The sequence below is a fragment of the Rhineura floridana genome, chromosome 10 (genome assembly GCF_030035675.1).
Source record: "Rhineura floridana isolate rRhiFlo1 chromosome 10, rRhiFlo1.hap2, whole genome shotgun sequence".
NCBI classification, from domain to species: Eukaryota; Metazoa; Chordata; class Lepidosauria; order Squamata; family Rhineuridae; genus Rhineura; species Rhineura floridana.
The window spans coordinates 33166438-33187919 of record NC_084489.1 but is presented as its reverse complement, the minus strand read 5'-3'; the positions used below and the strand labels follow the sequence as shown (position 1 = coordinate 33187919).

The window sequence follows — 21482 nt, the reverse complement described above, 5'->3', positions numbered from 1 at the left end:
GGCTTTAAAAACAAAGTTTAGAGCTGACTGAAATCCAATCTTTACTGTCACAAATTACCACTTCCATTCCTATATGATAATTTCTACTTGACTGCCCAATGTCACGTCCTTCCTAAAAACCCCGGCCCTTCTCAAGTTTTATCAAGAACCTGGAGAGGACTGAAGTCTTGCAAAGTGGGGGGAGGGGGAAGTGGAAGATATTCTGCTGCCATTCTCTGCACAAGGAGGAAAAGAAACAAATTTGTAAGCCATTGTAAAGCATCACAGGATTGAGACTGCATGTCAGCAAAGCAGGATGTCAGTGCATCTTTTGGAGAAAGCGATACTTAGAGAGAGTGAGGGAACAGGGAGAACATTGTGTTTTCAGAAGACAAGAAAACTCAGGCCCAGCAGGATATGCCAGCCATTGTTTTGACTATACTGTTGGTTTGGTACAATGGTACAATGGTGCTGCAGCTGCTTGTCATGTAAACACAGGATTCAGCCCTGAGACAAACTCCTTTAAGGGCCTGCTGTGTGTGTCTGTTTGAAGAGATAAACAATCTCCCCCTTTTTTTGTTTGCGCAAGAAAGCCATTCCAGCTCTCCATAGCCAGTTGTGTGCAGTGCTAGTGTACTTGAGGAAGGAGAGCACAGAAGGAGAAGCTTGGATTGGGTGCGTGGAGCTCTGACTCCTCCCCCTCTCCCCCTCCCTCTTTCGTTCTGCCTGATCTTGGCAACAGAGCCTTTATTTTGACAGGATGACAGCTGAAGGAGGCGAGGACAGTGGCTTTTTCTTTCTGCAGCCTGTAGCTGCCCCCAAAATTGGAGTATTATGTGTGAAAGTCAGAGCTTAGCAGCCAGGAAGCACATCCCAAGAATCCTTTTCTCCTTCTTACAATAAAAAGAAGCTGGATTCAGTAATTAGAACCAAGAATAATTGGAAATTATTTATATTTTTTTAATCTTGTTCTCTCTCCAGTAATCTAGTCCTTCTCCTTGCCTATTTCATCCTTATGACAACCTTGTGCAGTAGGTGCCTGGCCCCATGTCACCTTCTGTGAGTTTCATGGGTGAGGGGGCTCTCAAACACTTAGCAATGAGTACTTCACACATTAAAATGATGGGCCGCTTCACATATTATGGTTCCAGATGCACAACTAAGATTACATGTACTCCCAACCATTTAATGTGTGAGTGAAACGGGCATGTTTGGAGCAGGGCTGTGGAGTTGGAGTCGTGGAGTCGGAGTTGGGAGCAATTTTGGGTGGAGTCGGAGTTGGAGTCAGTAGAAATGTACCGACCCCGACTTCCAAATAAATTTTGATTGACAAGAAGCAATTTTGGGTCGGAGTTGGACAGTAGAAAAATAGAGGAGTCGGAGTTGGACAGTAGAAAAATAGAGGAGTTGGAGTCGGAGTCAAAGTTTTGGCGTACCGACTCCACAGCCCTGGTTTGGAGACACAGTATACAGTATATTCTTTAGAAAGAGAGAAGAATGGCAGGAGCTTCTTGCTATTTACCGCTCCAAAGTGACTCAGTCAAACTACACCAGCCTTCCCCAATTTAGTGCCTTCCAGATGTTTTGAGCTACAACTCCTATCAGCCTCAGCCAGTATGTCCAGTGGTTAATGATTATGGGAGTTGTAGTCCAACGCATCTGAAAGGCACCAGACTTGGGAAGGCTGAACTACATATTATGTTAAATATGTAGCTGTAACTAAACATGTAAATATACTGTCTTCAAGTCAATTCCAACTTATGGGAACCCTATGAATAGGGTTTTCATGAGGCTGAGATGACCCAAGGTCACCCAGAGAGCTTCATGGCTATGTGGGGATTCAAACCCTGGTCTCCCAGATCCAACACCTTAACCAGCTGTAACTAGGTTTGGTTTTTAAAATAATTAATACTAAGTGTGGCCCCATCCCCCACTGTAATCTGGAGGTGAGGTGAAAGTCTTTTATCTCTCCAGCAATCCTTATGACACTCGTCATCTAACTAGATTTTGAAAAAAAATCCCCATTGACAGCTTTTCCCCAAAAAAGATAATTACCATGGGGGAGAAAAGAATGTTGTTAAAATGTGTGTGTGTGTGGGGGGGAATGGTTTAATCTTCTCTCCCTGTCTCTTGCATTCTGGATTACAGTCAGCACCCCCGATACACACACATTTAGTATTAATTTAAATAATAACTGCACACCACATATTTAATGTATAGTTTGACCCTCAGAATTTTAAATTTATATAATGAATGCTATTTAGTGCTCTTAAGTTTCTCAAAATGTAAATGTTTATTCTTTGGCTGGAATTGTGTTTAATGCTGATAACATGCAATGTGACCTGCTTGATATAAATAGCCAAATCAGCATGAGATTAGGCAGAATTGGAAATCTACTTTCCAATGGATGCTAGCATTACAGAAAACTCCATTAGAAGTGGCTGCCTGATCAATGTGCTCTGCAAAAGAAAAGTATCAAATGAAGAGTTAATCTCTTCAAGTTTTTTTCCAAACCTGCAATATAAAGGGTAGTGATCATGACACTGAGACATTAGCAGCTATTTAAACTGGCATAATAACACCGTATAAACTGTATGTACATTTGTTTGTTTGTTTATTAGGTTTCTATCCTGCCCTTCCTCCCAGTAGGAGCCCAGGGCGTCATGCCATCAGGGTGCATTGTCTGTACATAGGACTGGTCTCTGCACCAAATAGCTTACAATCTAAAATTCCACCCAGAGGAAACAACAGAGATAGGGGTAAACAGGAAACTATTTCAGTTATACTTAGGCTTATACTTAGTTACAGGCTTAGTTACAATAGGGCATAGGAATTTAAATAATTTGGTTTTGACCTCATACATTCCAAAAGTGGAAATAATAGTTCAAAAGATGCCAGTTCCTGCTTGAACATTCCAATTGTCATTTCAATAACCTATATTATGCAATAATAGTCTGAAGGTAATAATATAACTTAATATATTTACAAAAGATGACCCAGCACTATTTGCAGTAGTCACATTCAATTAGATGGGATGTGAGACTTAGATCTAGGCTCAAATTTGTATTGTGTCATGAATTCATAGGGCAATTTTGGGCATCACAGTCTGTCATGAGAATTCACTGTCCTGTAAGAGGACAAGAATACTGAGATATCTTATTGTGTTGTTGTAAGATTGAATAAAGTAAGGTATACTGAAAACGTTATATACTTTTAACCTGATTCTAAACAATTTATGCTGAATTGACCAGGAATTTCTCTCTGCAGTGTGCACTTACAAGTAAGGGAGGGTTGGCATGGCCAGTAGTCAGGGATTATGGGAGTTGTAGTCCACAACATCTGGAGTGCACTATGTTGGCTATCTGAGCTAAAACCTTTAATGTTAGGTAGTAAATGTATTGGAGTACTGAGATGCTCCTGAATTTGGGAAACGATACCTCCAGTGACTTGATTACACAATGGAGTTCATTCCTCTTGGATTTGAGTGCTTCAATTTAAAATGTCTGTTGCTCTTGTTAATATTTTGCTCATGCTCAAGGATAAATGTCAAGTCAGAAAATCCCTTTGAACTGTAACTCTATAAGATAACAAGAAAAAGTAATGGGTGTTGTTTCTGTTTTTAAATAGCTGGTATGCATTTGTAGGTTTCCGTGTAATGCCTGCAAGAGATTTGGAAATGAAAATATCCTTCATTGGGTTGTATCTAACTTTGTCATACTCAAGAATAGATCCATTGGAACTGATGAACTTAAGTTAGTCACAACTAACTCAAGTCCATTGATTTCAGTGGGTCTACTCTTGAGAGTATAACCAAGTGGCTCCTTTTTGGACTGATTTAGAACGTTCTCAGATATGAGAGTTTATTTCATTCATGCATTAAGCATCAACCATGTTGTAAATGAAAGCAGATTGTTTTTGGGGTTACATTTGTAGTTAAACACTTGAGGGGGGGTGGCAGGGACAAGCACACTAGTCCTGCACCGTTGCTGTTCCTGTCACCCTTCAGCTCCTGGAGGGTGGCTTCCTAAAAAAGAGAGCTTCTTATTCTCATGGACCATGGTTTTTCAGGGTTCTAAAATATGTGAAGGGAGCTTCTATCCATACAGAAGGCTTCCCACGTCAGAAGATTATCTCTCACAAGTTTTAGGGCATCCAGAACTAGGACATCCAGAGTGGCAATGTCGGTGGAGCTAGCACTCTCATTCCTGCTTTCTTCCCAAGTCCCAAGTAAATGTAATGCCTGTCTGTCTATCTCTCTAACCTTGTATCTTGTGTTTGATGTCTTATTGTCCCCCTCATGTGACACAGCTTAACATGAATCTGCTTCTCTCCCTCTTGTCCACATATCTCATCCCTCTTTGTCTGACAGCAGCCATGAGGTTGAAATGTATTAGGAATTCATCTGTGTAACTTTGTAACTTGCTTACTCTCACAAGATGGAACCATCAGTTAGGACTTTGAAGAGACAGGACAATATGGGAGGAACTGGGGTAGCTGGCAAATGGTTGGAGCCTGTCCCAAGAAGTAGTGAGATCCCTCAAAGACAGAATGTTTACTTTTGGAAAGTGTTTTTAAAAACAACAAAAATCCATTCCTGATTCTGTTCTGGCTTCTCTTTAGTACATGGAAAGCGCAGAGCTTGGAAAAACACCCACAGGTGATCTTGAAAACAGGCACACACAACTTGTAACTCTTGGTTACAGCTTATAGTTTGAGAACAAACCTTGGCTACAGGGTTAAGGAGGAGCCTGGGTTTGGACAGCACACTAAGCTAAACCTTAGCTTAGCTGCCATACCACATTGAGCTAAAAGTGTTGGGGAGGAGCAAAATGCCTGCAGTCTGCTCCCTGAGAGCCTGAGCATCAGCGTGGCCAAACACAACAAAATTAGTCAGGAGTGTGTTCCTGAACAAAAAGAACTGTCTGCAAAATATGGTAAATGCAGTGTAAAAATATATTTGGCCCAGTTCATGTGGAGAATCTCACCTTCATCTTTTTCCTGATCCTGAGAAAAAATGACTCTCCTCGCAGTTTTTATGCATTAGCATTGGATGCACATTTTCATGGATATAAATCTCTGTAAACAAACAAGCAATGGGAGACTTTACTTGTCCAGGAGGCGACCAAAAAGCAAAGGCCAGTGGTTTGAATAGCACCAGAAAGGGGAGGCCAGTAGAGGAAGTGAATGGTTATGCTGGCAAACGCTAGTAAAAATCACCATGCATAACAGTACCTCAGCTGCTTTTCCCAGAGCTCTTTCTGTTAATTGTAATTGCATTCCATTAGTTTTGTAAGTACAATACAAAGAGCATTCACGAAAAGTTGACAGTTTTAATAAATATGAAAAGAATAAATGCAGCAACACTGGCATATTTACAGCGTGTTATATGGGCACCGGTCGTATACATTTGCATGAGCGTACAGATCTTTTTAATTTTGCTCAGCGTGGCATACCACAAAAGACTTCAGGCTTGGAGTGCTTGCATAGAAAAAATAGTGCTCCACAATTAACACTTAATCAAGCTTTTAATAAAAATGTAGGAGGACCCCCTCCCAACATTTCTCCACATTTGTGTTATAAGGCTATAAGACTTCTCAGAATCAAAAATTTAAATACAACAGTAATTAAGATACACAGAATAAAGCCAAATTGATTGATTTCAGTGGGTCTGCTCGGATTATGACTTAATTGGATATATCCCATAATATTTATACAGTACTTCCTTAAGTGCTAAAAACACTTGCCATATATTCAGGACTTTTTTCACACATTATGTGGTAACATGGAGGCCTAGTTCTGACAATCATGTAAGCCATTGTTTAGATTATCCTGAGTGAGCCACAGTGAGCCTCTAGCTTGCATGCTCCTCCTTGCGTCTTCATGCATGAAAGGAGGAAAGTAAAAGCTCCTTTCATTTTTTACTGAAGCACAATTTCTCATTGGCCCATTTTGCATGTAACGCTAAACCAGGGAGAGCCAACATGATATCGTCCAGGTGCTGCTGGACTACAACTCCCATTGTTTCTGACTGCTGGCTAGTTTGGCTGGGGATAATGGAGTTGTAGTCCAACAACATGTTGATGGCATCACTTTGGCCACCCCTGAGCTAAACCATGGTTTGAGCAGGAATTAACCTCAGCAAGCCTCATGCTCATGGCTTCCTCTCCTCCTGTGGTGTGCCTTTGAGGAGAATGGAAGCTTTGATTTCCACATTTACATTAACCACAATTCCCATTTATATCTGATTTTGGGAGAACTCGGGTTCCGATAACAAGCCAAAATCAAACAAGGACTAGGAAGTTAGGAAGCTGCCTTATAGGGAGTCAGAGCACTGGTCCATCTAGCGGATTGTTTGCACTGATTGACAGTGGCTTTCCAGCAGGGCTGTGGAGTCGGTACGCCAAACCTTCGACTCCGACTCCAACTCCTCTATTTTTCTACTGTCCGACTCCGACTCCACCCAAAATTGTTTCCAACTCCACAGCCCTGGAAAGGGCTGTAAATGTCTTTTTAAATTGGAAGCTCTCATAGGAGCATTTTTATCGCTGCCTGAATATGCGCTGATCTTGGCATCACAGCATTTGTCTTCATCTGGGTCCTGTGTCATACACGGACACACAAAATGTTTTCCATCTTAAGTTATGGTGAAATGCTCAACTACAGCCGACTTCATGGGAAGCTTCTTCGACATTTTGAATTTATATTTTAAAAAAATTGTCAATCAAAATTTATTTTGAAGTGGGAGCCACCCAAAATTGCTTCCTACTCCACGACTCCGACTCCACAGCCCTGCTTTCCAGGGTTTCAGCCAAGAGACTTTCCCATCCCTGCCTGGAGATGCCAGGGACTATACCTCTGTTCTTTTGCTTGTAGAACGTGTGCTCTACCACTAAGCTGCAGCTCTTCCCTGATTGTAGCTTTTAAACAAAGCATAGTTTACGAAAGAGAGTTCTCTGAGGTCAGATGTGATTAATTTTAAAAGAAGAGGAACATAAGAACTGTGGTTTCTTCTAGCTCTTCATTAAATTAAACTAGGATTAAATGTCTTTGTCATACCCTGGCTTGTTAGCCAACTATATTTAGGATAAACCACATTTCCCTGAGTTCAAATATAATGGGACATTGTGGTTTAGTGAACAGTGAAAAACTGAAGAGTTGTCTCTTACGTGCAAGGGAAGAAGAACAGGGAATAGGAGTGCTGGTGGTGGGGAAGTTCCCATTGATGCCAATGGTAGCTAATTGCAATGTGATTTTTATCAAGAACATGATAGGTGGGTAACCTCAGGCCTTGGGGCCAAATGCGACCCCTCAAGCCTCTCCATCCAGCCCTTGGGACTCTCCTTATGTCACATCCCTCTCCCCATGTCTCAGCCCTCCTCAGTCCTACTTTCAACCTTTTCCCCTGGCTGAAATACTTTCTTGAATTCTGATAATGCCCTTTGTTTGCCTGAATGGAGGACAGAGTGGACTGTGTAAGTGTGTGTAGAAACTAGCCTATTATACAAAGATAAAATTCACATTTGTTGCTCCAACCACTTTTGCCTCTGGCCCCACCCACTCCTGGTTTGTGGCCCCCAGAGTTTACCCAGAAGGCAATGTGGCTGATAAAGGTTCCCCATCCTAGGATACATGCTTCCCACCTACGCCTAGGATTCATTTGTAGTTTGGTCCTCGGATTTGAACTGGGGACTTATTGCATGTAGCTTACGAGCTTTGGTACAGGAGCTCTCAGAAGTGAAAGATAGCTATTTCATATGCCTGTTCTCTGTCTTGTTATTTGTATATCTATCCCAGTGGAAACTAAAGATCCTAGTTATCATAAATATCTGCAACATCTGGGCCTTATTCACAGACATTGGATGCTTGAAGAGAGACATCCCTTATAGAGATTGAACCTGAGAGTTCTTTTGGGGAAGCTCATTTCACCACTTAAACCTCACGTTGGTGCAGCAGCATCGACTCATTCTGAAACTCCCTTGGTTTCAAGAGCAGCCTCTCAGGTAGTAAATATAGCCCTTCTGTGCGTAAAGAACTAGATTCACAGCTCTCTGGACCAGAGCCAAAACATTATTACATTAATCATCCTAATTATTAGCACTTCATTGTTTACTATATACTAGAAGAAAGGAGAGTAGATAACATTAGATGTGTGGCAAATATATGGATTAATTACAGTGGTCTTTGAGAGTGATGTATATAATCTGCAATCTATATCTTGTGCCAAAACGTATCATTAGAAATATGTTCATCATAAAACAAATCCATAGTAATTTATTTTCCAATGTGGGCTACTCATGAGAGCCAGGACTCCTCATTGATTAGAGTTTCAGTTTAGGGAAAGTAATAATGCAAAGTTACATAGTGATCCAGAAATTAATTACTAAATTATAGAAAGCAACAACACACTCAGCCTAATACTTTGACTTGACCGCTTTTGTAGACTGAATGCTGAGGACTGAACTACATGTTACACTTCATATAGGACTGCAACTCCAAAATGGCATCCTCTTGCAGAGTTTCCTGCAACCTTGTGGGATCACTTTATCCTGTCCCGCTGTCGTGATCATGTTCTGCATTTGCCTGCCATCGGGACAGAATTTAACAACGTGATGACATCAGAGCATGATCATTGCACATGTTATGAGAGAATGGCAGGGGTTGAGGGAGCGACTTGATGCAGGGATGCCATTTTCAGCAGCAGTTCCATATTGTAATTTCCCCTTAGCTTGAGCATAGCTAATTTTACTTTGTTAAAAGTATGATGATCACTATATAATAATAAATAAAATTTTATTTAGCAGACGCCCATCTGTCTGACTGAACGGACACTCTGGGCGACGTACAATATACAATACAATATAAAATACAATCTCCTCATATACATAATCATTACATTATTAATATCATAACATCTCATCTAAAGACCATCTTGCACTAATACAGTGTAAAACCTAACCCACCCCAGAGATCCCATAGGCCTGCCTGAAGAGCCAGGTCTTCAAGGCTCGGCGAAAAGTCAACAGGGAGGGGGCATGCCGAAGGTCAAAGGGAAGTAAGTTCCAGAGGGTGGGGGCCACGATCGAAAAAGCCCTCTCCCTGGTCCGCACCAACCTAGCTGTCTTAGTCGGTGGGACCGAGAGAAGGTCCTGTGAGGCTGATCTTGTTTGGCGGCATATTTGGTGATACTGGAGGCGCTCCTTCAGATAAACTGGGCCGGAACCTTATAGGGTTTTAAAGGTTAAAACCAACACCTTGAATTGGGCCCGGTATACAACTGGCAACCAGTGTAATTCAATAAACACTGGGGTGATATGATCGCGGCGGCGGGTCTGCTTTATTAAGCGTGCCGCCGCGTTTTGTACCAGCTGGAGTTTCCGGACTGTCTTCAAGGGTAACCCCACGTAGAGCGCATTACAGTAGTCTAATCGAGAGGAGATCAGGGCATGTATCACTCGTGGGAGCAGATGTATGGGAAGATAGGGTCGCAGCCTCTGTACTAGCTGAAGTTGGTACCAAGCTGCCCGGCTCACTGCAGAAACCTGAGCCTCCATAGACAGCTGGTAGTCCAAGATGACCCCGAGACTGCGGACCTGGTCCTTCAGGGGCAAACTCACCCCATTAAGTATCAGGTCAAAATCACCCAACCTTCCCTTGTCCCCTACTAGTAATATCTCGGTCTTATCGGGGTTCAGCTTCAGCCTGTTCTCTCCCATCCATCCACTTACGGACTCCAGGCACTTGGACAAGGTATCCACAGCCAACTCTGGTGAAGATTTAAATGAGAGATAGAGCTGCATGTCATCCGCATATTGGTGAGACTGCAGCCCAAAACTCCTGATGATGGCTCCCAGCGGTTTCATATAAATGTTAAATAGCATGGGAGAGAGGATAGAACCCTGTGGCACACCACAGTTGAGGGGCCAAGGGTCTGAAACCTCATCCCCCAACACTACCCGTTGATATCTACCGGAGAGATAGGAATGGAACCACTGTAAAACAGTGCCTCCTATTCCCAGTCCCTCCAGGCGACTCAACAGGATACTGTGGTCGATGGTATCGAAAGCCGCTGAGAGGTCCAGGAGTACGAGGAAGGTATGTTCTCCCCTATCCAACGCCCTCCTCATATCATCCACCAGAGCAACCAAGGCTGTTTCAGTTCCGTGTCCAGTCCTGAAGCCCGACTGGAAAGGATCTAAATAATCTGCTTCCTCCAAGTGTGTCTGTAGCTGCTTTGCTACCACACGCTCAATCACCTTGCCCAAGAACGGTAAATTGGAGACTGGGCGAAAGTTGTTTAAATCTTGGGGATCCAAAGAGGGCTTTTTCAGAATAGGTCTTATCACTGCCTCCTTGAGGGGTAATGGCATTACACCCTCCTCCAAGGATGTATTTACCATTGCCTTGATCCCATTGCCCAGTCTCTCTTTACAGCTCATAACGAGCCATGAAGGGCAAGGATCAAGTAAGCAAGTGGTTGGTTTTACAGTAGAGAGCACCTTGTCCACTTCATCAGAGAGAAGAGGCTGAAACCGATCCCAGCAGACCGGATTGCAACTGGCCGCCTCTGGACCACTACTTGTAACCACGATGTACGGAATCTTGTCCTTTAGGTGCTCGATTTTATCGGCAAAGTGTTTAACAAATGTGTCACAGGAGGCTTTTGATTATTCCATAGGTTCCTGCGCTACTGGACCGACCAGGCTTCGGACCACTTGGAACAACCTCCTGGGACAGCACTCTGCCGACGCAATAGAGGCAGCAAAGAATTGCCTCTTTGCTGCCTTTGTTGCCTGCTGGTAGGCCGCTATTGCCGCTCTAACCAGTGTCCGATCACCTTCAGTGCACGATTTCCGCCATCGGCGCTCTAGTCGTCTCACTTCCTGTCTCAGACTGCGTAACCGTGGTGTATACCCACATTGAGTGAAGTCTGTGGAATACAAGCAACTATAAAGCAGAGGTAGCCAATGCAGTGCCCTCCAGATGTTGCTGGACCTCAGCTCTCATCAGCCCCAGACAACATGGCCAATGGTCAGAGATGATGGGAGCTGGAGTCCAGCTACATCTGCAGTGCACCACATTGGCTACCCCACTATAAAGCATCTGCGTCCTTCGTTCTTTCATCTCGTGTAATTGGTACAATGTTTTATAATGTTGGCTCATCAGAGAAACCAAATATTTTAGTTGCTTTCTCCAACTCCTTCCCAACACTCTCATGTTCTCAAAATAGGTAATTTCACGCAGTCTTTCCTATTGAAAAGCAGAGGAGTGACATTTCATTGAGTTGCATGAGAGAACTGGAGAAAACATTGCAAAACAGTCAAAAGCTACCCAACAGGGTGTAATTTAAGCTTCTTAGGAATGCTACACTCACCATTGAGGGCAAAATATTTTCACTGCTGGGGTCAAGAACAGAAGGCATATGGCTCAGCAAGAATGTTGGATCTGAATGCTATTTGCTGCCTTTGAAGATGGTTCAGAAACAAAATGCAGCTGCTTTTTTAGTAGCCACTGGGAGTATAAGAGCACCTGCGCTGAAAGACCAATACCAGTTTCCAACTTGTTTCCTAGCGCAATTCAAAGTGCTCATTTTAATTTTTAAAGCCCCTGGTGGCCTGGATACAGGATACTGTCTAGGCCCGGTGCCAATGGGCGGTCAGATTGGGCACTGGCCCAAGGGCCCAGGAGCTCACAGAGGCCTCTCACCACTGGGCCTGGTTACCTTTTCCCATCTTTGTTGCTGCAGGGGCCCGTTGGCACTGCTACCTCCTCCTCGTCAGTGCTCGTCCATCTCTTCAGTGGCAGCAGGCTCCAGGCGCCTCCACTGCTAGCCCTTCCACAGCCACTACTGCCAGAAGCACATCAGGCCCCACCCCGCAGAAGCAGCCTCCATGGCACGGGAAACATTGCCTTGTGGATACCGCTGTGTTGGAAGTTTCCTATGCCATGGAGGCCCAGCGTGTTTCTGGCAGTGGTAGCTGCGGAAGGGCTTGCAGCAGAGCACCTGCAGCCTCCAGCTGCTGAATGGATGTGCGGACACTGAGGAGGAGGAGGAGGAGGAGGAGGTGATAGCAGCGCCAGCAGGTCCCTGCAGCAACAACATGGGCTGCAGGAGGAGATGAGCAGGCCCAGCGCTGGTGGTGGCACTGCACCCAAGGGCCCCCAGAAACCTGGAACTGGCCCTGATACCATCAGAAGTGTATGAGCTTCCCCGTGTCCTGAGGCTGGCAGAGGAGGTTTTGCTCCAAATCCCTTCCTTTTCTGAACCTAAGATTGGTTGTTTAACAAGAATTAGTTAGAAATAAAGCTGAGAGTTGCAAAAATGCCTGCCATTAAAACAAAACACTTTTTCTCTGTTCCTGTAGGAGGGTTGGTATTAATTCCTGGCACTGCCGACTGCAATACTGCTACATCTGTTTGTTTGCGTCTCTGATGCTAATTATTGTGCAACACTACATTTTTGTGTAGATACTCAGGATTTTAGGCTCTGTGATAATTATGGTACAATATGCTGGAATCAAGTCCTTGTTCATATCCGGGAGAACCTTGTGTGTGTGCGTGTGTCTGGCAGATGTTTTTATGAATTAATTTTTCTGATAGTTGTGATTTGTAGATCTACAACAGTAAGCTTACTATTTACCAACATAGGCTGTAATCTTCTCCCGATGTTTTTCTTACAAATAGCAGAGCTTGGAAAAGTTACTTTTTTTAAACTACAACTCCCATCAGCCCCAGCCAGCATGGCCACTGGATTGGGCTGATGGGAGTTGTAGTTCAAAAAAGTAACTTTTCCAAGCTCTGACAAATAGGCATATTTAATGAAATAAATCAATCAATCCAATAATAATAATAATAATAATAAATTTATTGTACTAGCCAAAGGCCATGAAAAAGATTAATATATGCAAGTGTACAGAAAGTAATATTTCAAAGATTACAAAGTAATACAGGTAAATTACCATAGGCAAACCCAGCTTCAACTGAAACCCTGAACATCCAAGACAATTTATGACAATTTTGTCTAATACTCTCTTCCTGATTTTTTTTTGTTGCCACTTGATGTGTCACACAGCTGTATTTATGCCAACACAGAGTTTACACCAAGGGCAGATAAATGTGTGAACACATTGTGATGTTCAGCAAATTTGTCATGGTGCATATGCAAGGGAAAGAAAACAAACCATTGTCGGAAAGAGTTGTTTTAGCACAGTTTTCAGGTATGTTCTATTCTGGCACGTGAAAAGTTGCCGCTTTTACTGGTCCTGCTGTTAGAACTTTTAAACTGGGTGATAAGAAAAGTCGAACGTGGTGGGGCAGGGAGAGAAAACCTTGATTTCTTGAAAGATGAAAGACTGCATCATAACAGGGGTTTTTGTGGCATCTGCAGATTGCTGTAATATAAACAGTATATGCAAAAGCACATTATTCGCTGTAGCAAAATTAATGGGGAATTTTGCAGTAATGTGTCACTGACACTTTGGCATTGCGATGTGTGAATTGCTTCAGTAGCAATGCCAGGTTTTCTCAGTATGTTATGTTTGAGATACAAGGAATCATGATGGGCCTCAGAAAAAATTGTAGGGTTTAATGTTATGTTTGTGGAAGTTTGCATTAAAATGTATGGGGAATTCCCAGTAGAATTGAACAGTATTTCTGATGTGTGTAATCATTCAAAGGTAAGAAAACTTTAACACTGTAAATGAAAGGTTAGATGCATCATATCACATGCCAAGATCTGCAGCGTAGTGTTTGATTCATTAATGACTGAAGAACTAGTCTACTTTTTTTTCAGCCAATACTTTTTCCACAGCTATTGTTTATCAATCCCGTGAGAGTTGGTTGCTTTACATTTTATATATAAAATATACTGTATATAATCTTTATATAGTGGCTTGGATCCAGAGTCACTCTTTTGTGAACAGAAGGGGCTGTGATCCAGCAGAGGCTCCCCATTCATGGAAAATGGAGGGGGAGCAGTTTTCACTTAGTCTCTGTCCAGCCATGCTGTACGGAGGGCCCTCTAACTCTTCAGAGCAGATGCTCATGGGATGCCTATGACTTCAGGGGGAACTGGGGGACTATCACCCCCCTCCTCTTCCATAAGCAGAAGATAAGGTTATCAGTGGCTGATAGCATGATGGCTATGTTATCCCTCCATTGTCAGAAACAGTGTGCTGTGAATGCCGGTTGCTGGGAATCCTGCTTGTCGGCTTCCCATAGGCATTTAATCGGCTACTGTGGGCCACTTCTAGATTGCCACTATCTTCAGGTGGGATCCCCTCACATACCAGCAAATTCCTATTGTGCAATTAAAGCTGATTTGGAGCTTGCAAAATTAACCCACTTTCCCCAAAGACTGGACTTTTTGCGATAAGGCAAGTGACTGGAAAACGCAATGGAAAGTGTGGGATAACACTTGCTTTGACACAGTGTCATCTAGGCTTCCTGCAAGCAAATAAGAGTAAAGTTCATTAAATTGTCAACGCAGTCTAATCTCTCCACGAACAAATCAGAATGAATGCACAGTGAACAGATTGTCTAGAGCAACCTGTGAGAACTGGATGCTGGACTAGATGGGCCTTTGGTCTGATCCAGCAGGGCTTTTCTTGTGTTGTTAATCTGTGTTTGTGTATATACACAAGCACATCTTACAAAAAGTAAGAAAATAGCTATGTTGTAGCAACGTAAAAGCTCTCCTTAACTCTACTAGCAATATGCAAAACATTTACACTATCCAAACTCATGCGATTTCTTTGTGTTTGTGTTTGTGCCTGACTTTTTCTCCCTACCCACTGCTTTTTAAAAATTACAGGCTGAGGAATCTTGTAAATGTAATGGCTGGAAAAACCCCAATCCACCTCCCACTCCACCCAGGGCAGATCTGCAGCAGGCAGTTGTGAGTCTTATCGAACCGTGCCGTAGCTGTAATCATGCACTAGGTAGGTTTTATAGCATTTTTCTTCTGGGATTTCTTTGTATTTGTTTGAAGTTCATAGCCTGCCCAATGCCAAAGGCTCAGGGAAGGTCCCAGTAAATCAAAGCAAACAAACAGAGATAAATATACCAAATTCAAAATACGCATGTGCTTATTTTCATGATTAGCAATGCGAGTGATGTAGCCGAAAGTATGTCACAGCTGAGAACAGTATGAGAACAGAAGACAGGATGTTCAGTAATTCTGCAGGGGCCCAAAACTGTATAACAGGACATAGTTTAATTATTAGAAGCCTCCACCCTCCAATAGATATGTATCAACCTAAAGGATGATATGTTTTTCAAAACTCTCAAGTTTTGGTTCTCATTTTAGTTATAATTCATTTCTATTGTTTTTGTTATCGTATGTGTAATAATCCTATTTTTGTTCTTGTTGCACATATGTATACTTGTTAGGAAGTCATGTGTGATTCTGCAGCATATGTATATATAGCCTCCCCCCTTTATTCAGGAACATGAAATACCTGAGTCATGTAGCACTTTAAAATTCTTTGTAATAACCAAAAAAGGAAAAAAGCACTATAAAGAAGTGTATGCTATGGGTGAGTTTCCAAAGTTACTTTCAAGGCTAGAGTATGAAAGCTTAAAGCAGAAACTGCTGACTTTATTAGCCAAGAAGTCAAATCACATCTACACATATATTCATTTTTCAAGTGTAGTGGTTTCTATGGACATTTACGAGCTTTACCATGGTGAAAGCTACGTTCAGATAATAAGAGCCATTGCTGCTTGTTTTGCTACATATACCAACCTGGATTTGGGTAAGGATTTTGTGTGCATGAGATAGCCTTCCCGGATCAAGCTCTTTGAACAGCGTTTTCCTGTCATGTCACACAAATGTGAACAAAATAAATTTAAATCCAAGACATGTTCAACTGCAAAAATAAAACAGAATGATCTGAAGGCTATATACATACCTGTGTGAGTCAGCCAAGTGTGGATAACCAGAAGTAACAAAGGGAGAAGCATCACAAGATTCCAACAGAGAATATAATTTCATTCTGCTCTTGCTTGTTAGCAGGTTCTTCAGCAATTTTAGATGGACAGTTTGCACCAAAAACTGACAGCCAGAAGTACGCAAGCAAGATGCAAAAATGTACAAACCAAGCTAAAACTCAGTACTGTCATGTCTGAAACACAAATATTTTAAAATTGAAAATAGCTTGCCATGATTTGCCTGCTAATGATTGTGGAATATCTGTGTAATAAGGCATTATCTAATATTCCCTTTACTTGTGAGGAATAGAGGTAGCATTAAATACCATAGAGCTGAAGGCAGAATGGCTTTTTTTATAACAGCATAGGGCCACTGAAACAATGGATTTGGATATATTTAGTTAGATTTACAGGGACAAAAAGACCTGGAGTCTGAACAGGCTCAGAAATGTCTGACTCCTTCTTCTCCACTTTGCAGAGAATAGATAATCTATTGAGAATAGGAGTTGATGACAGAAGTGTCTTTACAGTTCAAAAGTGCTGTCATTAAAATGACAGTGTAACTAATTTCCCAATTAGCTTCCTGCTGCTAGATGGTTATAACCACCATTTATTAAGCTTTTAAGACATAAAAGCATTTGCTTTTCTTAAGTTCTCAGGAACATGTTGCTTGTAGGCTAGGAAAGAATTTTGTTCCAAGTTATTAACATATAGCACCTGTGCATTCTTAGCGCAACCTGATGATATTTGGGAGAATTAATTTGTTCCGATAAACAAAGTTGCTCCTGAGATCTTGCAAATAATCTTTTGCATATGCCTGAGATGTATATGTATCATAGGAAGAAATCAGTAAGAAATCTCAGTTTGACAATACCATTCAGGATAAGTTTAAGGGCTCCTCACATTTCTAAACTGTAGCCAAATCACATGCAGACATCTTTCACATACGAATTTGTCAGGAACATTCACACAGTAAAGATGTGGGTACAGCCTTTGTGTCATACAGTAAAAGATCAATATGTTCTCAGCTATGGAGCATTTTAATGGCACACTGTAGAGAACAGGAGAAACATCAAGGAATAAATCTGACAGTAACTGTTTTGAAGTGGAACATACTTGATTTGTTCGTGACTTTTGTTTTCTTCCCGGTGAAACCTTTGGCAAATTTTGTAGGCATATAGACTTTCTGTCTATATTTGGAAAAGATTTTTCATGGGCCAGATCTGGCTTATGTGTGTCAGTTGCCAATTCCTGAGACAGGCCAGTTTAATGACATTTAACAAAAAATGGATAAATGCTTCCATTTGCTCAAACCTTCTCTTGTAAGCTTTAGATTTACTTGTTTGTTTAGCGGCTCACGTTTCCCATTTGGAGAATGTCTCAGAAGAAGAAATGAACAGGCTGTTGGGGATTGTGCTGGATGTTGAGTATCTCTTCACCTGTGTTCACAAAGAAGAAGATGCAGACACCAAGCAAGTCTACTTCTACTTGTTCAAGGCAAGTTGTCCTTTTTGTTTGTCAAAATAAATTCAGTGCTGCAGCCTTGCATAAAACATACAAAGAAATTGTTCAGTGTTTCCCTATCAATGTATTGGTTAGTGTTTCTGTATCAATATTATCATCTAATAGTGCACTGTATTTGGCTTAGATCCAGTATAACAATAATTCTGGACTTGATCCTTCTATCGTAGAAGACATAGTGTCTTCACTGTAGATTATAGAATCTGCAGGTAATGTTGTTATAGGTTGTATCCAACGAAGTCATCCTGTTCTCACAGGGCCATCCATTTGAGCAATGGAATTTCTGCTCCCCCTGCTCATCCCTCAGGCCCCCTGGAGGAAACCACCAGAACAGATTGGTGGGATGCAGGGAGGAGAGGGAGGGGAAGTTCAATTGTGCAAATGGAAGTCCCTGCGACAACAGGATGACTTTGTTGGATGCAACTCTGTGATCCCAAATCAATCCTATTTTGCTAGCAATTTTTTTAGTACTATTCACACAGTCTTTGCAACCATAGAGATTCTTATCTTACACAGAATTGAGGAAAGCGGAAGCGTGAATAATGTGTGCTTCTGTTGTGAAGTGGGAACTCATGATTTGACCCATATGAGATCAGTCAGCCTCAGATGGCTTTCAATTTCAAAAGTGATTTTGCTGAAATGGCCCTTACTTAGTTATTTTTGTTTTCTGTGTATTCCAGTAGCCTACATAATAAACAGTGGTCGGTGTAAGAGTATTTTATATACAAAGTAATTCAGGGTAGTGTAATTGTAGTATTGGACTAGAACTGGGAAGAATTTTTTTTTAAAATTTGAAATCCAAGGCTGTATGAGCGTTTATCAAGTAAGTTGTCTTTGATGTGGAAAGTGGTTGGCTGGGATTTTGTACTGAGGGTTGTGAATGGGTGTGTAATTGTGCATTTATTGGTTGGATAGTATGATTTTTTTTAGGATTTTTTTAGAATTTGTTAACATATAGTGTTGTATTTGATTTCAGTTTTGTACCTCGCTTTGAGGTTTGTTTGAGTATTAAGCAATTAAGGAATGTTCTAAGTAAATAATATATAAAATACCCCACCCCCACCAAGAAGCTCACTGGGTGATTTCGGGCTCTCACTATCTCTCAGTCTAACCTACCTCTTTGAGTTGATGTAAGGATAAAATAGGGTGAGGGAAACCATGTAAGCCACCCTGAGCTGCTTAGAGAAACAGTGGGATAAAAATGTAATAAGCAAACTCATTTCATTGACTATCACATTTTTATTTAAAGTCATTAATCTTTTTTATTATGATTATCTTTACAAAACCCTATTTTCAACAGCTTTTGAGGAAGTGTATATTACAGATGGGAAAACCTGTTGTAGAAGGATCTTTGGAAAGCCCCCCGTTTGAGAAGCCTAGTATTGAACAGGTAAAGTACATATAGAGGCATCTCCTATCTGCTTTTATCTAGCATTTTAAAACAGAGATATTAGGGCCCCTGGCGATATAGGAATATAATAATTTCCTTATGTTGTCAGAAAATACACTTGAATATTTAATTTCTAGGAGGATGGCTATATTTGTCTGTTGTAGCAAAAACAGCAAAAAGACTTGGGGCACTGTAAACAGACTAACACATTTATTTTAGCATTAGTTTTCATGGACCATAGTGCGCTTCATCAGATGTGTGAAACGTATTCCTGAATTGGGACACATGCTTTCCAGTTCAGGATTACACTTCCTGCATCTGATGAAGTGGACTGTGGTCGTTGAAAACTAATGCTATAATAAATGCGTTGGTCTGTTTATGGTGCCACAAGACACTTTCTTGTTTATGAACGTGTTAGGTTCATATTAAAATAGTCTCCTCCTTTTTTTGTGTGCCTGTAGACATCATAGATCAGTTCATGTATTTCAGATTTCAACTTTTATTTGTAATTATTATCTTTAGTTTAAGCAGCAATCTTAGTATTCTTTTGTACATGTCTGCAGAGAGACCTTTGTTCTATAGTTCAGTGCCCCTGGCAATTGAATGGAAAAGGCATCTTCTAAATTAGAAAATCCACCATTAACAATAAAAAGAGGGTAGCAATTTGTATCACTATAAGACCCTAGGAAGGTTGCTGATATCTTTAGAAACTAAGGTCCTGAACAAGTTCTAGGAATATTGGTGTTGTTACAGATCAAGTACACAGTTGCAATTCCAGTGAAAAACAAAAAAACTAAAGTTTACAGACTAACTATGCCATGTTATTTTGACTCGCGTTAGCCTGGCTCTTGCAGATTGGATTTATGCAAAAGTGTTATTGGTTATGAACAGGGAACACTCACTTAGCTGAGCCTGCTGTGAGTAGCAGTGGTAGCCCCATGCACATATGAACTTATGGATTGCAGTTGCTGGGTGAGATACAGCCCTGCCCCCTTCCACACATTTGCGGGTGCATTTCTTCCAGTAGCAGTCCATTGTACCTTAAAGGTACTGCTTTGAATGATTTTCCTGACTTTGGGAAGATATTTTTGGGAGTTGCCAAGGATGGAGGGTAGGCTGCTGCTTCAACAGGGAAGCTTAAAACTCTGTGTACAAGCTGAGCAGCTGTGCATGCCTCTCTGAATGCCAGCCATGGTCTTCAGGTGTACTAAATCGGGTTTTATATGTGGAATTTTGACAGAGAGCCATGTGCACCACCCCTTCTGATTACATCTCTCCTCCAAGTCACTCCTGCGCCCGAACAGATAGACAGAGAGAAAGCTTGTGTGCACACACACACACTTAGCTTTTCTATAGGGTCTGAGTAAAAGTCAGATCCAGTAGAATTAAAGTAGATCATCTTGAACTGAAGTTCACATGCCCCCCTCCAATCATCAGGTTAAAGTTTGCACTGGTAGACTGCAAAGTAAAAAATAACAAATCTGGTGCTTGCCAGCACTTCAAAAACATGAATCTGAGGCATGGACCTCATAGGTTTTCATGATTTTTACATAGGTTAACAACAAAACCATCAGCAAATCACAGAACAGATTGTTGGACACAGAAGTGATCTATGATTAGATGTGGTATTGAGGGGACACCTTGTAAAAATTATGAGGCTCAATAAAGATCTGTGCTTCAGGTCCATGTTTGTGTGCCATGACAGTCCTGGAATACATTGTATCCATGGTTTTTATTGTTCATTTAATGGAGACAGATGTGATCTATGATTTAATGGTGGTGGTCAATGTGTGGTCAGTATCAATCTGAAAGGAGGCACTGCTAAGGGAATGGGAACCCTAAAAAGGACTCGTGTGCTGTAAAATGGAATGAGAGTGTGATTTGAGCCTACTGCCTTTAGAGATACTTTCAGATGCCTTAAGAATAACTGCAAAATACTGTCTATTACATGGGAATTTCCTTCCTGGTCATTGTTCTCTGATCCATTCCCTAAAATAAAAATAAAAGTAGTTAAATAGTTGTCATGGGTCAGAAATTAATTTCTAATCATAGATTGTTAGTCAAATAATCTGTGACAGCCAATGGCATGATCATTAGCCAAATGACATCTGTGGGGATGTCTGTGAGGAAAAAGTCAGTTCTTTCCTCTTCTGTAAGAGGCTGTTTTGGTCTCTCTTCTAAATATTATTGACCCAAGCCACCATGCTGCTTGGATTTCCAAAAACAAATGTAAACAAGAGCTTAGCTAGCCACTAGAGAGAACACAAATTTTAAATAGGAAATATGCATTTGGAGTCTAATCCTCTACAAATAAGACAACTAGTAAGCCAAGATAATATCTTAAATCTGTCCTCATTTTCTATCTCTTTAAGGGAGTTAATAATTTTGTGCAGTACAAATTTAGCCACCTACCATCAAAAGAGAGACAAACAATAGTAGAGCTGGCTAAAATGTTTCTAAATCGCATCAACTACTGGCACCTGGAGACACCTTCCCAGCGAAGACAGAGGTCACCTAATGATGACATTGCTAGCTATAAAGTGAACTACACAAGGTAATAAAATCTCGCTTCAGGTTTTTACTTGCCTCTTGTAGGATCAGGTCCTGTAAATAGTAGCTCTTCTTATATATATACAGTATAAAGCATTCATTTGAAATGTGGTGT

General features: G+C 41.4%; 1 protein-coding gene across 3 annotated transcripts in view; it reads left to right on the top strand.

Moving 5' to 3' along the window:
* Nucleotides 1-21482, top strand: part of KAT2B (lysine acetyltransferase 2B) — a 49837-nt gene that overhangs the window by 2160 nt on the left and 26195 nt on the right. For all 3 annotated transcript variants that reach the window (XM_061586974.1, XM_061586975.1, XM_061586977.1), the window contains exons 2-5: nucleotides 14789-14915; nucleotides 17258-17403; nucleotides 18728-18817; nucleotides 21190-21371. In XM_061586974.1, the coding sequence (XP_061442958.1) occupies nucleotides 14789-14915; nucleotides 17258-17403; nucleotides 18728-18817; nucleotides 21190-21371 (545 nt within the window). The remainder of the gene's footprint in view (nucleotides 1-14788; nucleotides 14916-17257; nucleotides 17404-18727; nucleotides 18818-21189; nucleotides 21372-21482) is intronic.